The sequence below is a fragment of the Carcharhinus amblyrhynchos genome, chromosome 3 (assembly GCF_965287045.1).
Source record: "Carcharhinus amblyrhynchos chromosome 3, sCarAmb.v2.hapA, whole genome shotgun sequence".
NCBI lineage: Eukaryota > Metazoa > Chordata > Chondrichthyes > Carcharhiniformes > Carcharhinidae > Carcharhinus > Carcharhinus amblyrhynchos.
In genome coordinates this window covers 78,772,766-78,797,917 of record NC_137326.1, presented here as the reverse complement: position 1 = coordinate 78,797,917, position 25,152 = coordinate 78,772,766, and the positions used below count along the sequence as shown (strand labels likewise).

General features: G+C 42.7%; 1 protein-coding gene across 7 annotated transcripts in view; it reads right to left on the bottom strand.

Annotated features, from left to right (window-relative positions):
- The window catches only part of LOC145340888 (uncharacterized), a 402,915-nt gene that overhangs the window by 254,501 nt on the left and 123,262 nt on the right, over positions 1–25,152 (bottom strand). For 2 of the 7 annotated variants that reach the window (XM_080185431.1, XM_080185432.1), the window contains exon 1: positions 13,296–13,676. The exons of the other annotated variants lie outside the window; for them this stretch is intronic. In XM_080185431.1, coding sequence (XP_080041557.1) covers positions 13,296–13,334 — 39 coding nt within the window. In that variant the 5' untranslated portion in view covers positions 13,335–13,676. Of the gene's footprint in view, positions 1–13,295; positions 13,677–25,152 lie in introns of those variants that run through there. 7 annotated transcript variants of the gene reach the window in all.

Below are 25,152 nucleotides of genomic sequence, written 5' to 3'. Positions count from 1 at the left end.
CTTCCAGTCTCCTCTCACCTTCTCTGTGCCTCTGCTCCTGATCCCAACCTCAGCTAATTTCATTTAGACATGTACAGTGGATTTCCAGTGAGATTTCCACCCTCTGTTAGATGAGCTAGCACTGGGGGACAAACAGTTGAGGCGGAATCAGTGTGGGAGGGAGAGGGTCACTACTAGAGTGCTGTCAGGCTGGTTGCTTCCAGCTAGGTGAAGAGGAGCCTCTAGTTTTATTCTTTTTTTTAAATTATAAAAGCATTGTGCAACCTTCCTGTGGTCACCAGCACTCCCTTGATGGTGGGTCAGGGGAGGGCTACAAAATTCAATCCCCTTCAATTACTAGGGGCACAGGTTTAAGATGCGGGGAGCAAGGTTTAAAGGAGATGGAGGAGGAGGCCAGTTGGCCCATCAAATCTGCACCAACAACAATTTTTACACAGAGGGTGGTGAGTGCCTGGAACTCGCTAGGGAAGGTAGTGGAAACAGATACAATAGTGACTTTTAAGGGGCAATTTAACAAATACATGAATAGGATGGGAACAGAGGGAAATGGTCTCCCGAAGGATAGGGGGTTTTAGTTTGGTCCGTGCAGGCTTGGAGGGCTGAAGGGCCTGTTCCTGTGCTGTAATTTTCTTTGTTCTTTGAGGAAACAGTCATTTTGTGTTGGGAAGGGTTTCCAGTTGAACGGGAGGTTTTAGAGAAGCTCAGCAGCACTTGGATTTTTCAGGCTGCATGAACGATGAGACAACCAGGGAAGGATCTCCCCAGGTATCACTGACTCTTACCTGCAGATGCAGCTAAAGGAGCGGAGGGGCTGCAATGTGGTAAGCTGACCCAAAGATGAGGGAGGACTGCTTCCCCAATCAAGTAGTCCTGGATGGAAGTCGCTGAGGAAGTGAGCAGCAGGAGTGTGTCCCCTCCAACCTAGAGGCTTGTTTACAAATTTGGTTTTGGGATTTAATTATCATTGGCAAGGCCAGAATTTATTGCACAGTCCTAGACATCCAGAAGGTTGTGGACCACCTTCTTTTAACTGCTGCATTGTGAAAGTACACCCACAGTGCTGTTCCAGAGCGAGTTCCGGGATTTTGCCCCAGCGATGCTGGTGAAGGAATGCTGATACAGTTCCAAGTCAGGATGGTACGTGAACTTTCATGTGGTGGTATTCCAATGTATCTGCTTCCTTTGTCCTTATAAAGGAATGGATAATGGTCACTGTTTTTGAGCGTGTTGCCAAAAGGGCCTTGATGAGTAGCTGCAGTGTATCTTATAGATGATTCACAGTGCGCAGTGGTGGAAAGAATGAATGCTTAGAGCGAAGAATGGAGTGTCCATAAAATGAACTGCTTTGTCTTGGATGGTGTCAAACTTTGAGTGTTTTTGGAGCTGCACTTATCTAGGCAAGTGGAGAATATTCCATCACGCTCCTGACTTGAGCCTCGTCGACGGTGGACTGGCTTTGAAAAGTCAGATGAATTACTCAATGCAGAATTCCTAGCTTCTGACCAGCAGACTATGTAGAAAGGCCCTCCCTGGGGTCCGAGATTCCCTCTCAGGTGAGTGGCATAAAACATTTGGGTTCCAATCCACACATTGACTTGTTCAGCATTCTCCTGTACATCATTCCTCAGGTCAACACACCTTACACATCAACCCATCCCCATTTGAGATGCCAATACTCATGCTTGTCCTCAACCTATTGCTCTTCCACACCCATGCCTCATAGACAGCCTCCACCAATGTTGCTCTTCGCTCCTCTACACACAAGCTATCATGAAGACACGCATCTGTGCTTTCAAGACATCTGCAGAGTGGGTGGTGGCAAGGCAGTGACAGGTACCTGCTGCCCTTGGCAGTGTGTGCCCATCTGATCCACTGAGAAGGAGATTGTGCCAGGAGACTCTGCAAAGCTCTGCTGTGAGATACTGGGCCTCCAGACATATTGATGGATCCTGCGTTGTGTCTTGGTTCCTTCCAGCTGGATCTTAGTGGCCATCTCCCTGTCCTGTGGAGGAGAGTGAAGCTGAGAAGGTAGCTGCTGCTACTGGTGTTGTTGATGTTAGTGTGGCTCTTCCTTTTGTCCCACATTAGAAGTGGAAGGTGGAACATCATAAGCTGTTCCCATGCTGTAAAAAAAGCTGGCAGCTAGGATGTGCAGCTGTGGATGAATGATGCACTGGACAGATGAAGTGCCTTCTGAATATTGGCAATTGCCTGACACGCAATGATGACACTGTCTGACAGGAAGGGTGCACGGTCACCTCTTGGTACAAGCCTTTGGTACAACTGATCAAAGCCTTCCCAGCTTCTCAGTTTCATCAGAAAGTTCCTCCACTGTGCACTCATCTTCACCAACCTGCCAGATTGGAGGCCCTGTGTAAGCCTGTTCCACTAAGAAGGAATTGAGCTCCCTTTTAAATTAGCATTTAAGCAAGTTAGCTTCCCATCTCAGCCTTGGAATTTCTGACCTCATTATCAACCCTCCCTAGGGAATGATAGAAGAAGGTGGGAGCATTTTGGGATATCAACCCAACACAATTTCTGTAATTTTCACAGCGCTATTTCCTTCATGCCTGCACTCCCAAAACCACATTCAAACCCAATTCCCCAGCAAGGGAAAATTCCACCCAATGGGGCCAAATCTGACTTCAATACAATCAATATCTATCTGAAAATAGAACCATTAGATATCATAATGATGCTGAGCTGCCGAAAATACCACTTTATCTTTCACACACACAAAACTATCACCCGTGGTAGACTGAACGGAGAATTTGGGTTCCTAAGAGATGAACTACAACCATCATCACCTGCTAAGGCCTCAGGACCAGGAGGAGGCCTCAGAAGGCAGCAGGTTGCCCTTCAGGTAATAGAGGACACCTCATGGTGGAGGTGCCTCTCTCCAACTTTTGAGACTTGTAAATAAAAAAAAAAGTCCTCAGTAATTGGGTCACCATCGTGGAGGGAAATCCCTCCACAGGGTGGCAAGCTGTGGCTCAAGCCAGGCAAGCAGGGAAGGCCTCAGAGCCTGCCTGGAGCACTGACCAGCACTCCAGTCTGCCACTGGCAACCATTACCATGCAGCTGACCTTGATTCTAATGCCCCCAAATCCAGAGGCCAATATGAAAATTCAGACAATACGCCTCAGTTGGCCATTTAATTCCTGAGTTGACTAAGTCACCTGTGAACTAGTAGCCCTGTTGCAGCCCCATATTTTCTCCAGGAAAATTATCTTATAAAAGGCTGGCAAACTGGCATGAAATTTTACACATGCCCACTTTTGTGCCCACCCTCATGGGGGCCAAAGCCCTGCTTATGGCATTTCCACCAAACTAAACAAATGCAAACAGTTGAGATTAGGCACAATAATCCCACTCCGATAATTCAACTGGCTACACCTTCCTGAGGGTGGCACAGGGGCATAGTGGCTAGCACTACTGCCTCACAGCACCAGGGACCCGGGTTCAATTCCCAACTTGGGTCACTGTCCGAGTGGAGTTTGCACATTCTCCCCATGTCTGCATTGGTTCCCTCCAATTGTTCCAGTTTCATTCCACAGTCCAAAAGACGTGCTGGTTAAGTGTATTGGCCATGCTAAATTCTCCCTCAGTGTACTCAAACAGGTGCTGGAGTGTGGCGAATAGGGGATTTTCACAGTAACTTCAGTGCAGTATTGGTGTAAGCCTATTTGCGACACTAATAAATAAACTTTATTAGACATGTGACAGTTGCTAATAAGACATTTACTTACCCATGGAAGGCTGCTCTTGGCAAACAATCACTTTGTGGGCTTGTGAACGACTGACTTTAACATTACAAAATGTACATTTGTGCAGGAACATGAGAGTGACGAATAAGTTCCAGGATAATTTTCAACCTCACAATGTGCTAACCAGCAAAGTGTATGCTTCCGGTGCCATGCATCTCCGTGCTGTGCTCCCTCAGATGAATCCAGCCTTTAAAGTTGGACAATTGCCTTTTGCAAATGGATAAAGAAAGTCTTTCCACTACGGAGCCCTCTGTTTTCATATGGAGGCTCCAAATGACTGCATGTTAAGTAACAGAAATAAGAATGAATTCGAAAACCAGTAGGAGATGGGCATTGCTTTGCAATTTTGAGCAAAAAAGAAACAAAGCCGTTTCTGAAGTGCCATCATTAGTATGCCTGTCACCCTCTCACTGGTGGGGCGTAACAAAAACACACTGTTCGGGAATATTTCAAATCAACTGAGGTGCCCGTGGAACTTGGTGAGTTTTCCAAATCTCGATCTTACAAATTATTAGATTAACTTTGACCTTCAGAAAATGCATCACATGGTAGAGGTGCTGCTGATATTTCACTTCAATCTTCAGGGGCCAAGGATATATTACAATGGTTGTAATAGTTACGTTCGGCCTGTGTGGTGTGGTTTGGAAAGCTGTGCTTCATCCTGAAAAGAAGAGTGAAAGCTACTTCCCCTTCATTTAATTCAAAGTGAAGCAAGTCAAGGTCAAATCAATGCCGTACTGTAAAGATGATTGCACAACATAAAGCTTTTGCTTATGATTTCTACAAATAATAACATACCTTTACTACCCTGCAAGATCCCTGGAAGGATATTAAGGCACTCAGAGGAATTATCACTTTATATAGATGCCTCAATGTGCTGCGTGGACAGTACACAATGATAGGAGCAGGGTTGGTACACATTAGATTCAGATACAGTTACCTGAGTGGTTTTGATAAAACACTAGCAACCTTGATGTTATGAGTTCAAATTCCAACACGGCAAGTCACAACATTCAACTAAATAAATCTGGTCACTTTTAGACAGCACCAGAAAAAAAAGAGTACATTGAAGAGGCAGGACACAACATGCTTCTCAGGGCAACATACACCATACTGTCTAGATCTTCAGTCTCTAGATGGTTTGGGGCAGACGCTGGACACTACCCCAGATAGTCTGCCATGGGATCCCTTAGATGTCCCAATGCAAGAACGTCTGGGACTTGTTCAGGAAGTTTGAACTTCTGATGGGAACTTCTCTGCCCCCAGAATCCTCTAAGAGAGTCTCCAGCTCTGAGTTGAAGTCTCAGGGCAGGATTTTACAGTCTCACTTGTCCCGAAACCATTAAATCGCATCCGAGGTCAACAGACCTTCCTATTGTCCGGCCCTTGCCCTCTCCAATTCCCCTGGCAGGCGAGGTGGTAAAATTACAGTCAGAGTGTTCAGGCAGTTTCAACTTACTTAGCTGGTTACCCAGGAAAAGCTAGACAGAAAAATCCTAGTCTAACTCCTGAGTAATTATATAACTGACCCCTACTCGCCACACAACTATTCCCCATTGTTCCCACTACCCCTCCCAAACCAACCCAACTAGTCATCACCACACAAGTACCCCAACCACTTGACTCCCCCAACCCAAACTGACTGTCACCCTACTGAATCCCACTACCTGAACTGACTAGCCAACTTGCTCACTACTCACTCCAATATCCCACCTCCGACCGGACCCAATTAGCCCCTGACCCAATCAGACTCCTTCCCTCCCAACTGTGCACAATAGCACAGTGATTAGCACTGCTGCCTCACAGCACCAGGGACCCGGATTCAATTCCGGCCTCAGGTAACTGTCTGTGTGGAGTTTGCACATTCTCTTCGTATCTGCCTGGGTTTCCTACAGGTGCTCTGGTTTCCTCCCGCAGTCCAAAGATGTGCGAGTTAGGGGGATTGCGAGGATAGGGGCTGGGTGGGATTATTGTTGGTGCAGGCTCGATGGCCCAAATGGCCTCCTTCTGAACTGTACGAATTCTATATTTCTATATAAAAAAAAACTTTGACGAAGGTTCATTCTGACTCGAAATGTTGGCTCTATTTCTTCACAGATTACGTCAGACCAACTAAGCTTTTCTGATACTTTCTGCTTTTATTTCCTTCCCAACCCAACTCCCTCCCGACGTGATCTGACTGACCCCCGACCCAAGCTGACCCGCCCCTACCACCTGAATCCCCCACCTCCTATCCTACCTGACAACACCTCTCAGCATAACTAACCCACCTGTCACCCTACCCACATCTGCCACCTGCATACTTTTCATTCTACCTGCTTACTACACCCACCTTACCCCTTTACCAATCCTACCCCCCTCACCACACTTCTCCCCATAGTTTTTCAAAGCAGTTTTATGACATTTAAACTCTTTATTTATATGGCAGCGCATGTTGTCAAAAGGAGACGTGGTGCCTTCACGGTTCTCTGCACTGCTCCATGCAAGGTTTGCTCCGCTGAGTCGTTTATGAAGGCTCCTCCATCAGGACATTGCTCAGAAATATCAGAGGAAGGTAAGCGTGTACTGTTTTGTAAATGGGCCTTCCAATCCTGATCAGAATATTCGGACCGACATAGTTGTATTCTGAATGACAATTTACCAGTTTTAGCCTTTGCATCAAGGGAAGGTGCTGCATGCTCAGTTCTTATACGTCTTCAAGGTGTCCAAGTCAAGAAATTTGAGCAGTATGGGGAATCCGCTGAGAAAGTCCAAGTGGGCAATTCTCCCATCCCAGCGCACTAATTTCCTAGCGCAGCAGGATGGGAGAATCTTACGGCTAGGAATGGAAGGGATTCACTCATGCATTCCCACACGGGCTTATCTCCCAGGTGCCAGATTTCTTGCACCATCAGACCCTCATTGGCAACCGACGGTAAGAGCACTTCACTCCAGCAAGGTTTACAGAAGGTCCCCATTTTCAGGGAAATATCGGGTTGAACCTGCTGGAGTGAAGCGGAGGCAATTGGAGCCCTACCAGGGGTTGAGCAGCAGAGGTCTGGTGCACCCTGGGAATGGGCACCCTGGCACTGCCCAAGGGACAAAGTGCCCATGTCCAAAGGGCACCTTGGCACTGCCCATCGGACATGCAGGAGTGTTCATCGGGAGGAGCAATCGATCAGTGGGGGTGGGTCCCACTGCCACTCTGCTATTGGGATTGGTTGGGGCAGAAGGGAAGCCAGCGATCAGCGTGGGCTGGGGTTAGAGGTTGCTCAGATCGGGGCTGGCTGACAGGATCTGCCTGCCGAAGGGTCAGCACTGCCAGGGGGTATTGGGAACCTGGGGGGGGATCTGTAGGGGGGCGCTGGGGATCAGGGCCATCCAGGCCATGGGAGATTGGGGGGAGGGCGATATGCAGCAGTGTGGGGGCCCAATCGCTGGCCAGCAATCGGGAGGTTATCAGTTTGGAGCCACTCCACATGCAGAGGCCCACTAGTTTCAGCCTCTCGAATGGGAATAGCTACCACTCCCTGAAATCTAATGGTATTCATACTGGTGGCCTTTGCATTGCACGGAGTCTGGGAGATTGTAGTGTGAACTCGCACTGAAAAACAAACTGTGAATTTCACCGGTTTTTCCACAATTTTGACACTTAGAATTTTTTTGGGAGAATTCCAGCCCAAGTCTTGGAGATTCACAGTTGATTTTTTGAATGCAATACCAGAAAGGATTTGACTACCTTCACGAACTGCAATATTGTATCTTTCAGTTATCTATCCCCTATAGGAATGCACCATAAATCATGTCTGTTATTTTATTCAATTTGTTGCCAAAATAACTTTATTAAATTCATTACATACAATAAATTGGTCTTTAGATTGAAAATGGGGCATCAATTTTTATACATTTTTGACAAGAGAGACATAGTCGAAGTTTTTAGTCTTGCACTCATCAGCACAAACACAAAAATGTCAAGCTTCAAATGAGATTAAAGTTTATTAATTAGTGCCACAAGTAGTGTTACATTAGCACTGCAATGAAGTTACTGTGAAAATGCCCTTGTCGCCACACTTCGGCACCTGTTTGGGTGCACAGTAGAGTTTAGCTTGGCAATGCACCTAACCAGCACATCTTTCAGACTGTGGGAGGAAACCACAGCACACAGACACAGGGGGGATGTGCAGACTTCATACAAACAGTGTACACCAAAAATTGAACTCAGGCCCCTAGCAATGTAAGGCAGCAATATTAACCATTGTGCCACCATAATCAAAACAATTTGAGATAAAAGGGTGCTGATTGGCCATGGCATTAGTCTGGTGAAAGCTCTGTATGGTTCGCGGAAATTCAAAATGATGCCAGATTTGAGTAAGTTCCCTTTGTTTGTAGGAACCAGGTCTCTGCTTATGAATATGTCACTTCTAGCAAGAGCAAATGAGCCATGAATTTGACTGATTATCTTAAATTGCTAGTGTATGTTAGGAAACCAGATCAGAAACCCCAAGGCATAGTATAAACCAGACTAGACCACAACAATTTTCTATTTCGGCATTACTGTGAAGTTAAGATACTTCACTCCAAAAGTGATCCTACTGACGAACTAGGAAGTTTTTATCACTTAACACAATTTAATTTCAACAAATGAACTAACTTAACTTTTAACAATTGAACAATACTTAAACATGACAAGACACCGTTCTTAATTACTAACCTATCACTAAGAGTTCCAATCAAGCAATATTTCTTATATAGACTTAAACCTCTCTTTAAAATAGTTAAGAAAACACAGGCATACTTGCTTTATCTTAGGTTACCAGATTTAGAGCTTTCAGAAAACTTTTGGAGAGAGAGAGAGAATTGGAGAGGGCAAGGGCCGGACAATAGGAAGGTCTGCTTTCTTCAGGCAGCATCTCTTTGTATTTCATAATGAAAGAGAAACACTTTCTTTTCTGCAAGATTAGCTCCTCCCATTAATCATGTGACTCTGTCGCTATCAATCAACCTAATCAAAACTCCCAGGACTCTGCATATCTGGTCTAAAATCTCAGTAGAAGTAAATAAACAAAAGGTCCATTAACTCCACAAAATAACACACCCCTAGTTACAATTAGTTATTAGTCTGCATTCTTCGAAGCTGATGTATGTCTACCAGAAAAATTGGTTCCTATAACAAAACATTACTTCTTAAAGCTGCTCCACCTAAAACAAAATATATATTTTTAAAAAATGCAGTATCATCACAATAGCAAGTGCTTCTCAATCGCAGAATCACATCTAATAAATCCATTTTGTTTTGGGTTTTGCAAGCACAGGATTCTGCCCATGGCAAGTAATTGCAGTACCAAGTTTTTTGATCTGATCATTGAATCATTAGGACATTCAGCCTACGACCTGGCATTGTATTAAAATTCATAAATGGCGTTGCTCAATTGTGTGGTATGCAGAATGTGTTTTTTGACTGATGGCAGCTTCCTGTGAACGGAAAACACAACTCTGGTTGTCACTGCATAGTAAGCAGTGTGAAATTGCTTGCTTAAACCTGATGATCGAACTGAGATACTTTGCCTCTCCAGATTAACTTAAGCTCAACCCAGCAATTGTCAGGTCCGAAAGTGGTGGCCTCTGGCCCATTTGTGGGCTTCAGTGACACACAGCAAACAATAATTCGATCAGGACAGCCATTTTTCTACAGGATAGCTTTGGTGCATTCTATTTTACCATTGAGCTTGCAAGGTGAGCAAATGATTAGCGCCATTTTACAAATTTGCTGACAAGGCCATTTTTGTTAGGATGTGGACCACTATGAAAATATTGACTAGCGAAGGTAGGCTTGCGGTAGAAACTATTAACAGATTTCTCAGTCAACACATTGACAAAAAGAAGCATTTAAGACTGCTTAAACTCAAAAATGTGAATTTGAGCTTGTGAAAGAGCACTAACAGAGTAGAAGACAATTTTTACACGCAGCTGCAGATTGAAGAAATTTGGCATTCTTGCATTTGTCCTGGTGCATGCTAGATAAAAACTTTGGCCACATGTCTCTCTTTTCAGCAATATTCACGTTCTGTACTACCCAGCAAATTGTTACTTGAGCATGAGGCATTGTATTAGTTCAGGTAACACTTCATGACACATAAATGGCTTTTTTGTTAATGCCACATCATCTTATTTGGGAGATGAATGTCATTTTTGAGAAAATCTGTACTGTTTGGGCAGGGAGTATTATAAAATAGAAAAAGGCCATTTGACCTATCAAGTCTGTGCTGAAACTTCTCACTACACGGACTACAGTCTATTTCTATTGCTCATTCCCATTATCTGCAATATTCCGCTTTTTAAATAATTATCTAATCCCTTTCCCAGAAGGATTTATGGACAGTGCCACAGAGAATTCTTTTTGTAAAGACAGACATGTTTCTAACCTCCCCTTTAATTCTTTTTGCAATTATCTTAAATTTCTGTCTCACCAACCAGCGGAAACAATCTATCACTACTTAGCCCCTCCTAACTTTTCATGACCATAGAGGCTTCTTTCAGGTCACCACTTAACTTTTATCAGCATTAGTGGAAACACACTTGATCCATGCTTATTGCTCCAGTTTAAGATGATAGGTAACTAGTGGCTACTTTATTTCCAACTTGATTTATCTTGCTCAATTTATTTATTTTTCATCCTTGGATGTCAGCTTTGGCTCAGTGGGAACACTCTCACCTCTGTATTAGATGTTGGAGAGGGACTCGATTTCACTTTCTAAGTACAAAGTTTAGCATGAAACCTCAGTACAACACCTAGCTTGAAACCTCAGCACAATACTGAATGAGCAGATGTGCTGTCTTTCAGATGAGACCTTAGACCAGGGCTTTGTCTGCTCTTTCAGGTGGTCACATTCCATGCCACTCTTTGAAGCCCAGAAGAGTTCTCCTGGTTGTCCAACATCAATGAGACAAATTAAGTGTTCGTGAGATTTTTCTGTGCACGGATTTACTGCCACATCTCGCTACATAATGACAACTGTATCTGGATTACAAAGAGCTTTTGATCAACTGCAAGGTACAATATAAGTGCAAGCTTTTATTTCCCAGTGGTGATTGTCACAAATCTGGTTTTTTTGTGGTTTGTAGAGCTGCAAAGTCCATTAAGAGGATCTCTCCTTTCAAGCCCTATTTTGGAATGCCTGCCAACTAAACTGTTTCAGAGTGGCTCTTTTCCCAAAGTGGAAGGCACGAAAATTCAACCAATGTCTGAAGGTGTCCCCCTCATGTTTGTGTTTCACTTCAGTCAAATGTTCTTAAACTCAAATTTGTTTCAAACAGAAGGTAGAATAAAAAAAATAAGATTTGCAGCCAGAAAACGGATTTATGCACCACTCCCTTTTTTTTTTACAGCAGTCCAGCTTTGGCATGCCTTATCCAAAAAGCACCAAAATGACACATACCAATGAAAATGTCCACAAGACAGTGTCTCCTTTCAACACACTTTTGCTCAATTGTTTAACCAGCTGTGCTGAAACCAGCAGTAAATTTGCTTAAAATGCAATCACAGACTAAATAAAATTAATATTAGACATACAACATGAAGAGACATCATTGACTGAGTGGATTTGGAACATAATCACCTGACAATTTTCAAGTCACTAAACAAATTAAATACATTTATCTCTGATTTGAGTTCCAAAACATCTGAAATCTAGAAAAACAATACTTTACAAAGTATTACAAAGCCAGTTTACAAAGCAGCATTAAAATTAGCACGAGCACAATCCCAGACCTGATATTAACACAAATCACTTTAACCTAACAAAGTAATCTGATTCAAAAGAACAAAGGTAACCCTTTCCAAGTACAGAAAAGAACTGTCACATGTTTAACCCTTGTTCAGGAAGATTGCTGCTAGTGATTTAAAAAACAGAAAAAATTTCAGCGTATGTGCCAACGTAATAGTCACTTTTTTTTTGTACAAGAACTGACTTGCCGACTGCGATATCCTTGAGTTACAGAGTCTGAACGAAATTGTCAGTTTGAGGAGGGAGGGGGTGAGAGACCATGGTATGTATTCTGAGTCCGACTTGTGTGACAACATGCACTTTTACATGGATGTTGCAGTCTGGGCCAATGGGGAGTGATGGCCAAGACTTTGGGATGCTAAACTCATTATTTAATAGGTGAAATGCTTCAGACATAAAATCCATTTTCACAATCACTGCCTTAAAAACAAACATCTTATGAATCATAATTACAAAATACTGTAAAGTTAATTTCTTTCAAATTCTGCTCTGTAATAAACTCTCATTACACATTTCTCTTTGTCCTTCAACACATCATTCATTAGGATTATGGCAGAGACTCATGCTGTGCATACCAGTTGATGTGTGTTGAAGTCCCTTGACCTGGCATGTATTGTGTGTGCCTGATCTGACGTGTGTGTTGCATGTTTTTGATCTGACCTTTGTTGTGCATACCTCTTATTAAGAGATGATCTAATCAGTTACATGTGTGCCTGAACAGACTTGCATGGCACAAGTCAGGTCTGACATCTGCCCGACCTGATTTTTAAAAATATTTTGGGATCTGGACATTGCTGGCTCTGCCAGCATTTATTGCCCAACCCTAATTGAACTTGGGGAGGTGGTGGGCAGCTACCTTCTTGAACTACTGCTGTTCCTGTAGCATAGAAAATCTCAGTGCTGATAGGAGAGAGTTCCAGGATTTTGACCAGCGCCTCTAAAAGGAACAGCAGCATAGTTCCAGGACAGGATGGTGGGTGGCTTGAGGGGAATTTGCAGGTGGAGTTGTTCCCATGCATCTGCTACCCATCTCCTTCTAGATGGCAAAGTTCACAAGTTGGTAAAGTACTGTCCAGAGAGACCAGGTGGATTGCTAAAATGCATCTTACACAGTATACAATGCAGCCACTGTGCACCAGTAGTGGAGAAGATGAATATTTGAGGTGGTGGATGGGTGCCAATCAAGCACGATGCATGATGTAGGAGCCTGACCAGTTCTGGCACGAACAACCAGTTTTGAGCAATGACAGTTTTTCTTAACAGTGCCACCCAACATTCAACAAAGCAAGCCAAAACATGGCACGCACAGACATTCGTATTTCCGCAATCAGCTAACCAGAATCAGCAGATCTTCCAATGTCTGCTGATAATGAGAGATAGGCGAGAAGAAACAGAACGGTATTAATTCTAGTTCTCGAAGGAGCAGCACTCCAGATATGAGCTACTGCCAGTGTTGTTAACAAGACAGAACCTCTGAACCCACCACCCCAAATCCACAACAGCCAAACAAGCCCAATATGGGGAAAGGAAGGCCCCTGCAGTTCCACAATCAGAATTTAAATTTATATTTTGCTAGTGGAAATTAACTAAGGAACCACAAAGCAGCACAGCTTAAATCTGCGAGTAATGTACTGAGTCAGAGTGCTGAGATCTGGGCACACGACAGCCACTTTCCCCTCCCGACTCTTTCTCAACCAAATCTTGGCAGCGGTTTCTGCTGTAGCCCGACTCGTAAACTGCCAGCAAACATTAAACACAAACTTACCTTGAGGAGTGTTCGCACGAAGTAGATTATACTGAGCATTCTCTTTCTGCAGCTCTTACAAAGTCCGTCCAGTGAAACATACACGGCTTGTTTCCGTGGTCGATCTCCTGCCGTGCCTTAGTTTGATGATGTTTATTGTTACTATTTTGGAGAGACTTAGTCCTACTGCTGTACATGAGCTCTGCCAGGAGTTTACATTAAGGAGTTGCATAATGATTAGAGCTTATCTGTTTTCCCTTTGCAAAGCAGTTGCCGTGTGCAAGCGCAGCAGAGCTGGAAAAATGCGCTCAGTGTAATCTTATACACATTTCAGATTGTGGTTTTGACTGAGCATATAATTCAACTGAAGAAAATACAGTCAGAAGGAATGTTAAACAGCCCCGTCAGATGCAGTAAATCCCATATAAATGCGATTTTCTTGCGATTGCTTTCCTTTCTTGTCTATTTGATTCACACACGCAGTTGCAAAGGAAACTTTGCTTAAAGGTGTTGTCCTTAAAGAGGCAACCACCACAAATATGTTTAGAATTGATGCTGCAGTTTAATGAGTCATTTTTATACATTTATGGAAACAAAAAGATAGGAGTCCACCATTCGAGCCTGTTTTGACATTCATTTTGATCATCAAATTTAATACCCTGTTTCCCTCTCCCCCTTGATCCCTTTGGCCCTAAGAGCATCTAATTCCTTTTTGAAATCACACAACATTTTGCCTCAGCTACTTTCTGTGGTAGTGAATTCCACACATTCACCACTGTCTGGGTGAAGAAATTTCTCTTCACCTCAGTTCTAAAAGATTTACCCCTTATCCTCAAACTATGACCCCTAGTTCTGCACTCCCCCATCATCGGGAATATTTTTCTAAATCTACCCGGTCTAATCTTGTTAAAATGTTATAAGTTTCTATGAGATCCCCGCTCACTCTTGTAAACTCCAGTGAATATAATCCTAACCAATTTGGTCTCTCCTCATATGATCTTTGAACCTTTCACATTTGGGTGAATTCAAAGCAACCAAATTAATCATAATTAAAAGGTGAAATATGAAATACTTGCATTGATATAGCACCTTTCACAACCTTAGGATGATGCTATGTGCTCTACAGCCAATTAGATGCTTTTGCAATGTAGCAAATACAGTTGCAATGTAGGAAATACAGCTGCCAATTTGTGCACAGCAACCTCCCATAAACAGGCCAGCCAGCTGGTAATCTGTTTGTGTGATAGGGTCAGAGCCTCGGGAGACACCGGAAATGTAGACTTACATGTTAACGTTTTTTGTCTTTTTATTCCGCAGGTGTCGGTCCACCTCGTTGTCAAACGAGGGGCATGCACACGATGGGTCGTGCGTGGGCTGCTCTTGGAGGTTCTGGGAGTGGCCTAGTACTTCGTGTCGGTGTGTGTGCTTGATCCTGGACCAGTAGATGGGCGCCGCAACAGCTCGGTGACTAGCACTGCTAGCTGTGCAGATACATGGATTTGGGCCTGTGTCTGTGGGAGTTTGCGCATTCTCCCTGCGGATGCGTGGGTTTCCTCCGGGCGCTCCGGTTTCCTCCCACACCCCAAAGATGTGCTCTTAGGCTGATTGGTTTTACCAAATTGACACTATTCTCCCCTGAATCTGGCTACATTAGGGGTTCCACTCACATACACACAGGGCAGGGTAGGTGTAGGAGGATGCGGCGGCGCGGGCTCGTTGGGCAGAAGGGCCTGTTTCCCGTGCTGGGTTGTTCTTTGACACCAGTGATGACATCCACTCATTTTCACAACAGTTTTTTTTTAATTTATCTAAGGGAACATGCAAATAACATCTCATTTGAAAGGCAGCACCACTGACAGTGCAGCAATCCTTCAGTTAAGCCTTAATTTGGAGTCAGACTTGAACCCACAACCTTCTAATTCAAGAATGCCAAACACTGAGCCACGTCCAACAGGAATACATCACAAATGCAGGAAATATCTTGTAAAAGAACATTTGAAAGGTTCTACAAAAAGAAATGTTATATTAATTGGGTGACAGGGTGGCATTGTTGCCTCTCAGTGCCTGGGACTCAGGTTCTATTCCAGCCTTGGGTGACTGTCTGTGTGGAGTTTGTACATTCTCCTTGTGTCAGTGTGGGTTTCTTCCGAGTGCTTCACAGTCCAAGATATACAGGTTAGGTGGATTGGCCATGCTAAATTGTCGCTGGTGTCCAAAGATGCCATGATAAATGCACAGGGATAGGATGGAGGGCCTAGTTGGGATGCTAGATGCAATGGGCTGAATGGATTCCTTCTGCACTGTAGGAATTCTCTAGTTCTATGGATTCCCTCATTCCTGTCCATTTCCCAGAAAATATTTTGTTCTAAGTTGGTTACTCAAAAACAAACAATATGGTGATGCACGCGGAGAACAGTAAGGTGTGTTTCACTGAATAAGTTCTCATATTCAAATAATGGGTAGGGCTGTTTCATCTCAGTGACTGTTATTATAGCTACAGAATTACAGACAGGTGGAAATTTTGTAAACTGTCTCTTTGTTATGAGATTTGACAAAGGTGATCAATGATCGGGGCATTTTCTCGTATAAAAAAAGCTTCCATGGCAGGAGGGTCAATAACCAAGGGGCAGAGATTTAAGGTATTACCATATGGATGTGTGCCGAGGAAGAAAACTGTAGGAGACAGGTGTCATTAGCCCTATTCATAGGCCAGCGGTTCTGGTGATACAATGGGTAATAAATTCACCTTGCAGCCCAAAATTCCGAGTTCAAGTCTCAATCCAGGACTTGATGGCCACAGGAGATGTACCCAGTGTGACTGAACCTGTAAATCCCTGTGGAAGGTGAAAAATGTGGAAGAGTCTTGTGGCCAGCCAGAACTCTATGTATGTGTTGTAGCTACAGTGCAATAGCTTCCCCGTGTTCAGGAAGAATGCTGACCAGACAGGGCAACTCCCGGCGGTTCTTCCTGCAGGCTGCGCTCGATGACAAGCATCTTCCTCGCTTTGAGTTGAAAGGCACTACCAGAAAAAATACTCGTTCAAAGAGCAGGTAGGCTGAATGAATTCACTCCTTCTATGCTGTATGATTTTATGAGCACCAGTGTTGGAAAAGATGGAGTCAATCTGGCTGTAGCTCCTTATAGTCAAGAGTGGGTTTGGGAGAAGATGAAATACTCATTCACAACTGTAGTATCAGTGAAGTACAGTATGAATATGAAAGCTGAATCTGCTCATCGCTCTTGAATTTTTAAACAAACACTGAACAGAAATTGGCATAAAATGATGTTCACCAACCATGTTCCTTATTGCGGTGTTAATTATATACTTCGAGCTGCAGCTTCCACTGTTAAATGCAGAGCGGGTAAGGAAAATCCCATGAGGGGGAAGCATGTTGGTGCACCAGTGCACAGCTGTTCAGAGTTTGAGAGTCTTTACCCATCCTGTCCCACACCACTGTTTGTGAATTTGGTCAGACCACCTGGCCAAATGCCAAGCAATGGGTGGAGAGGCTCATTTCCTTGCAGAGAGGGAGAGAGAGAGAGAGAGGATATCTACCAGGTGAGTCACGCACACAGCCTTCATACATCTTTCTGTAACTGATTACTGATTCAGACTGGCAGAGAACCAAAAGCAAGTTTCCCACTTTCTGTCTTAGGTGGCTGATGAATGGCAAAATAAAAGAAAAACAAATGCAGTTACTTAGATTCAACACAAGGAAAGCAAGACTTGTGTCTCACTTTTTCAAACCATTTTTAAATTACAAGGGATTTACCTTTTAAAAGTGACATTGGTTAAACTTGCCCTTTTGATATAATTACAAAAGAGACTTATATTTGACAATCTTTTTTGAAAGCTTCCTATTGAGCTCACACTGAGATTTAGTGTCAACTTCTATTATGTTAATACTTCTGTTTTAGACAGGAATTAAATTTGGATTGCAGAATTAATTTTGTATTTTGATTTGTTGTCTATACAAGTTACACTGTACTTGATTGCTTGTATAAATCTACAGCCATGTACCATTTCCACGCCATGAACTGTACATTTAGCAGCACGGCTGTAGAGACCAATAGAGATTAATAGTGCCACCACCAGGCTGAGTGATAATACTGCAATGCTGTTCAAGTGCAAAAGGTTTCTATTTCTTTTGAGTGCAATAATCACACACTGCTGATTAAGTGCAAGCGAGTCAAGCCATTTGAAAGAAACTTCCAATCTGCTTGAGGTATCTGGCACATTTGAAAATATAATTTATGTAGTGTAGTGAATATGGGGGACTGGGTAAGATGCTCTGTTGGACAGTTGGTGCAGACTCGATGGGTCAAATGGCCCCTTCTGCACTATAATGATTCTATGACATTCTGTGAGAGAGAATTTTGCTTCATTAGGAAAAAAGTTTGCATTTATATAGTAACTTTCACAGCTTCGGGGCATCCCAAAGCGCTTAATGGCCAACAAAGTACTTTTTTAATTATAGCCATCGCTGTAATGTGAAAAATACAGCAGCGAGGTCCCACAAGTACCCAGTGATTACGACCAGATAATCTTTGAGGGATAAATGCGGACTAAGCAGTAGGGAAAACGCTTCTGTTCCGACATCCTAACATCTTGAAATTTAAGAAGTCAAATTTAATCCAATGCCACTCATATTTCTGCTGCACGACATTCCAAATGCAAATTAAACCATTCTGCTCCTAGTCAACCTGTGGGGGGAAATGAATGGGGGCGGATGGCTTTAGCACTGCTGAATAAAAAGACAAAGATGCACCAGACATCTAAATGGATGATTAGGGAACTCCCAACCTTGCACCTCTTTATCCCACCCACTATTCACTATGAGGAATACATCTGGCTGCTCAGGATATAGAACCCTGAATATCTTAAAAGTCAACAGTCATCTAGCAAGGCTCTAATCAAACCAAAATCAGCTCTGAAGAAGAGTCACCTGGATTTGCTAACTCAGTTTCTTTCTCCATTTATGCTGGTATACCTGCTTAGTTTTGTCAGCACTATCTCTATTTGTTTCAGTCAAAAGTTCTTCAGTATGCAGATGATGCTTGCATGTACACACTCAGAAACTGAGCTCCAGCTCATTGGCAGATGAGAAAATGGGCTTTTCACTTTCTTCACTCAAAGGGTGGTGAATCTCTGGAATTCTCTGCCCGTTGAAGTGGTGGAGGCTACCTCGCTAAATATTTTTAAGATGCAGGTTGATGGGTTTTTGATAAGAGAGGGGATTAAGGGTTATGGGGAGAGGGCGGGAATGTGGAACTGAGCCACGACAGATCAGCCATGATCTTATTGAATGGTGGGGCAGGCTCGAGGGGCTAGATGGCCTACTCCTGCTCCTATTTCTTATGTTCTTATGTTCTTATGTCAGTTAATATCAACAGCGAGATCTTGAAAAATGTGGACCATTTTCTGCATCATGGGAGTCTTCTCTTGATAGAGACAGACATAGATGATGAAATTCAAATCCAAGGTTAAGGTCATGGTTTACCACGTAGCAGTGATTCCCTGCCCTTATATGATTTGGAGACTTGGATGATCTACAGCAAATACCTCACAGCATGGGAGCAGTAGAAGTACCACCAGCAGTGCCTTTCCAAAATCTTCCAAATCCTGTGGCAGGAGTAAAGAAGCCAATTGTTGTAGTCAGAACATGGACACAGTTGGAGACTCCCAGGACAACAGTAAAAATGCTCCAGGGATGTTCTCAAAGAACCTCTGAATAGGTCAAACATTCCCAATGATTCTGTTGCAATCCCTCACTTCTGACTGACCAAAATGGAGAAGAGTCATTTAGGAAGGCACCGGATAGATAGAAAGATTCAGTCTCGAACATCGGAGGGACTGCACAAACCTCCAAACAACCCATCTTCCCAACCCCGCATGTGGCAGAGTCCACATGACTTGTGTGCCATGTCAGAACCCATTGAAACAGAATGAAAGCAAGTCATCCTCGATCCCAAGGAACTGCCCAAGAGAGAGAGAATAAAATGTGCCACTCACTCACTTGAATACACAATTTTAAAGGAGTAACACTATCTTGCAAAATGTGTTTGGCAATGTATTGAATTAATTTGCAGACGCAATCACAAGTGAAATAAATTTCAACTAAACACATTACCCAATTACTCTGCCTGATTCGATCATGACAAAAATCATGCACATTTCTTTTGGTCCTCATTACTCACACAACAAAATACTTGCCAGAGGTTTTCATGAAAGAAGTGCCCAGAACGGACCCTGATTACCAGCGTGGAGAAGCTTCTTAAACTGGATTGTGTTTACAGCTAATTTGTTTTTATAGAGTAGGACCTCGATGAACAAAGCTGCTTGTGTTGCAAATGACTGGCACTACGTCTGAGATTTTTTTTTACAGCAAAAGTGATTTTCCTTCCCAGTACTGCAGGAGATTCCTTTGCACCAACCCAGGCCATCCTTCTATTGGAATCAGCAGTGGAAAATTGTTAGCTTGACAATTGAAGTAAATAGTATAGTTATGGTAACAGCAAGCAGGGCAATGACATTTTATAGACAATGTGTAAAAGAAAGGCACAATGGGCTCAGAAAGAAAGGAAGGAGGAAAGAAAGAAAAGAAGGACTGACTCGCAGTTATATGGCATCTTTCACAACCTCAGCAAGTCACAAAGAGTTTTACAGCCAATGGAGTACTAGGCTCAACCATTGTAAAGTAGCAAAAGAATTCCTTTCTATTTAGTTCCCTAAATTGGACACAAATATAATGTCTGGTGAACGAGTGAAAAGCTACTCGAGGCATTGCTTTTCCTTTACGATTATAGTCATAAGATTAGAAAAAATACTGGGGTAAAGATAGATTTTAGGACCAGAATGTTAATCAATTCTGGTCAAAAACTGATCCAATTTACAGTAGTCATAGAATCACTACAGTGCAGAGGAGGCCATTTAGCCCAATGAGTCTGTACTGACTCTCCAATAGAGTATATTACCCTGGTCCTCTCCCCTGCCCTAGCTCCGTAACACCACACATTTTCCATGGCTAATCCATCTAACCTCAGGGGAAATTTAACATGGCCAATCCACCAAACATGCACATCTTTGGACTGTGGAAGAAAACTGGAGAACCCAGAGGAAACCCATGCACGGGGGGACCATGTAAACCCCACACAGATAGTCACCTAAGGCCAGAATTGAATCCGGGTCCCTAACACTGTGAAGCAACAATGCAGTACTGTGCCATTCTTGAGGAATAATTATTTATTCTTGAGGAAGCTGTTGCCTGGGTTTCACGCAGCTTCTGGAATGCCCCCTTTTTGAATTATTCAGTGTCAGATTTCAACAATTACTAATCCAAATGGCTTGCCCAACCACCACAATCACTCTGCTCCACGAATCTCCATCAACTGGACATGCAATGTTACACATCCTGGGCAGATCAGTTGCTCTGAACCTTGACAAAAACATGCAACTGTTATTATACTGAATTATACTGACCAAGACCTTTGGTCATTTTGTTAATTCTTCCTGCAGTCTGTTGTGACGTTACCATTTGGACATTTCTGGCCTTGGCATAACTGTATTAAAAAAGGCTGTTTGAATTATTGACACATTGATAATTGTCCAGGGAAGCAAGATGTACCCTGATGGACAGGGTTTTGCAGTCTTTGAGTTGTAATTTTTTCAAATCTATTGAGTGTATGGTAGTGCACACATACTCACATGACAGAGAAAAAGATTACAATATCTTATAGCAGGTTAAAGTTACTTCCTGCTAATAAGGAAATCCCTACCAGATTGAGGAAGTTAATGATATGTCGTGATTAACAGAACACAAAAATATCAAATCACAATTGGTCTCCGTATGGCAACTGTGGAAATGCAACTGAGAAAATAGCCATAGATTTTGCCATTGAACTAGATTTTTGCCAGGCACTTATTCAACCATAATTATGAGCTATGGCATTTGGTGAGTTTTAGCTTACTTTATCTCACTGCATATGTGACAATTCACTGTTGTGCATATGGAAATTTTGACATGACTCAAGTGATTAATCATTAGAGAGAGTGTTGTCATAAACAAGTAATACATTCAAGGGCTTTGGAGAGGAACAAATAACAAAGAACAATACAGCACAAGAACAGGCCGTTCGGCCCTCCAAGCCTGCACCGATCATGTGTTCCTAACTAGACCATCAGTTTGTATCCCCCTATTCCCAGAAAAGGGAGACTGGAGATGGTGTGATATTTTGTATAGATGCCAGCAATTTCAACCCATTGGCAAATCATCTAGTCAGCTAAGTTCTTGACCTTGAGTCTCTTAGTTGTAGGGTTGGAGCAGTTTACAGAGTTAGGAAGGGATCAGGGTTGGAGAATTTTACCGAATTAGAAAGAAATCAAGTTAAAGTCCCACAAACAACAATCAAATAGCAATTGCATAAACAGATTTAATGGTTTTGGTTGAAGGATAAATATTGGCTGAGACACAAGAAGAACTTTCCTGCTGTTCTTTAAATACTGTCATCAGATCTTCAACACCTACCAGAAAGGGCTGACAGGGTTTAACTTTTCATCCAAAATATGGCACCACCAACAATGTAGCAGTCCCACAGCATTGCTATGAAGTATCAGCTTGGTTTATGTGAACAAAGAACAAAGAAAATTACAGCACAGGAACGGGCCCTTCAGCCTTCCAAGCCTGCACCGACCATGCTGCCTGACTTAACTAAAACCCCCTACCCATCCGGGGACCATATCGCTCTATTCTCATCCTATTCATGGATTTGTCAAGATACTTCTTAAAAGTCACTACTGTACCTGCTTCTACTACCTCCCCTGGTAACAAGTTCCAGGCACACCTAGTGTGCTTAGGACTCTCCATTAAAACTTGAAACCACAATCTTCCAAGGCAAAATCACTAAAACTGAGCCAAGGCTGGTATTTAGAAATTAATAAACACTTGGTGAAAAATACATTTTGTTGTTCAGATCTGCACATAGCAATATTGAAATTTATCCCATGATGAGGGATCATGGTCACAGAAATGGGGTTCAACTTACAAGTTGACACTATCAGCAAGAAGTCTCACCCATTGACAGTGCAAATAAGAAAGCTGGATGGGCATTACTTTGTTTTTCCTATAATATGGTCCTCCTCACTTCCCATAATCATTATGCACTGACTAAACCCGGCAGTGATGTGATCGTTCAGGATCCCAACCTGAGTGCCCTACTGGAGAGAAACCCTGCCCGCCTAATTTGTAAAAACAGATTGACAGACATACAGAGCTATCTAACCCATCCAGATGTTGTAACAGTAACTGGAATGGGTTTTGGAACAGCAGGGGGGATTGAGAGTTGAGACACATTGGTGCAAGTTTGCCCGAACACGGGTGGAGTTCTAACTCAATGGTGTGTGTTTTTTGTGCAAAAAGATTCCTCAACCAAATGCCAGTGTCATTGATAGGCTTGACTGTCTGTCGGATGAGGGAAGTTCCAGAAAAGATTGCAGCTCAGGATTAGGTACATTTGGTCGATATTGGGGTAGAGATGGGTGGTATGGCGGGGGGGTGCCTAAGTTGAGGGAAAGTAGATGGAGTATGATTACTGTTTTGGCTTTTGGGCCACTCCTGCTCATCCCGATCCACAACCAGTGTTGTAAAGGTATTTTCAAATCCTACTCTTCGACCTGACAGAATTTCCAAGCCGCTGGAAATTGGCCATGGGTTGAAAATAAGGAATTTAAGACGTAGGCACATTCTCTCCCTGAAAGCTGACTGGAAGCCTCTTGAATGAATTCATCACCTGCAAGCTCCCCACCCGCTGTCCAGCTCTGTTGAAATCAAAAATGGGTGGGTTTGAATTGGGATGGGTCCTGTTTCAGATTTTAATATTTCAACCACTCAGGTAATAATAACTCAAATATTCAAGAAATTCTGATACCATTCAACAACTAAGCTTGATTATCTTCAGTAATACCTAGAAAAGGTCCTCTTATTTAGCATTATAATAGTTGTATGGGTGATTAGAGGGACATGGTGCCCCTTTGGTCACCCACACAACTATTATAACGCCAATGACCTCCAGCCTCCAGAATCCCAACCTCCTAACCCTCCACCCCCAAACTGACCCTACATATCCCTCCACAATCAACAACCTTTCTCTATCCCAATCTCTGACCTCCTCCAATGAGGCAACTGACTCTCCCTATCACCTGGCCTCTGAATCTTGCAGGGGGATTGGAGATTGTGGAGGAATGGGTAGAGTCAGGCTGGTGGGGGTTTGGAGGTGGTGGGAATGACCATTTCCAAGGTTCAGAAGGGCCATGGATTGGGAGGGGCGAGGTTCAGTCTAGGTATTTACATGTCACCCAGAAGTTAGAGAGGTTTTCATTCTTCTAACATTTTCAGAATAACTATTGGTGCAACCCAGATGGAACAATCAAAAATTAGCAATTTAAAATCACATTTTCAGATGGTTTCTAGCACAGCGTAATTGCTCAGAGAGAAGTAGTGCTCCTGGGCAATTGATGTACAAATCCTTATCTGCAAAGTTCTGAAAGGGAATCCCCAGTGTACTTTGAGGTGCCTCCTAAATTTAACATTGGACTGCTTGAAAGTTACAGCCCAAAGTAAACCAGAATTGATGCAGTGGATGCGTGTCAATGATCTGACTTGGGCTTGTGAAAGAGGAAGAAACACTTGTAGACTCTCTTTAAAAGAAAAAGATCTTAGAGAGAAGCAGTAATAAGGGCATTCATATTAAAGACAGTGGAGACACTGTCACACACAAATATTATTATGCTAACAGAGTGGACCTTTTCTCGGTATTACTGAATATATCACGCTTAGTGGTTAAATGGTGTCAGAAATACTTGAATATTTATGAGTTGATATTGCATCTCAAGGTTTCACTATCTCATCACTCACACAAATTGCAGCATTTGATTTATAACTGCTGACAGCAACAACTTTATAAATTCCACACTACAAGTGACTACAGTAAGTGCAGTTAAGGGTTTCTTCTCGGCTAATAAGCTCGGAAATTGAAGCATCTACACTTTACTTGTCAAGAGCAGAGGCAAAACAAAACTGTCTGGGTTTTAAGAAAAATGTAGTTGGTGTGAAAAGAAAACTTGGGGCTGAAAGATATTGAATAAGTTGCAAGACTCATGGGTAATAACATTTTGATGAACTGCGTAATCAGTATGTATATAATATGTTGGATAGATATAAAGGAAAGCTTTGAATTTACGTAGCATCGCAAAGGAATATAATGAATTATTTGAAGTGTAGTTGATATGAAGGATAGTATGGCAGCTATTTTGCATAAATCGCAAGATCCCTCACATGCCAAGGGGATTCTTTCATTGAAATATCCTCCCTAAAGTCCTTAGCTTTCTCAGATCTCTTTCCTCCTTTAAACCCCTGATTTAAACCCAATTCCTTCACTCACTCTTATCTGTCCACTGTGATTCTTCATTTGATAACACCTCTGTGAAGCATGGTTGGACTTTAACATTATGGGTAATATATAAAATGAGACTTGTCATTCCTGTTTGATAGGCATTGTTTGTTTTGCTTGAAAGAGGATTTGGGAGAATGTTCATCTAATGTTGGAAGAGTGAGATATATGAAAAAACTTCTGGACAAGGATCATTGGAACAAACGGATGAGCTTCAGTTTAATAGCTCGTTCAAGTGACAGCATATCTGATGTGAACCTCCCAGTACCACTTTGGAGTATTGGCCGAGATGTATCAGGAAGCATGTGTTACTAACTGGGCCAAACTTAAATGTTGTTTCATCTAATGAGAATATAAAGAAAAATAGTTTGGTCGGAGGGAATGTCACCATTTAATTAACCTTAGCTCCACTATCTCGTCAAAAGAGCCATC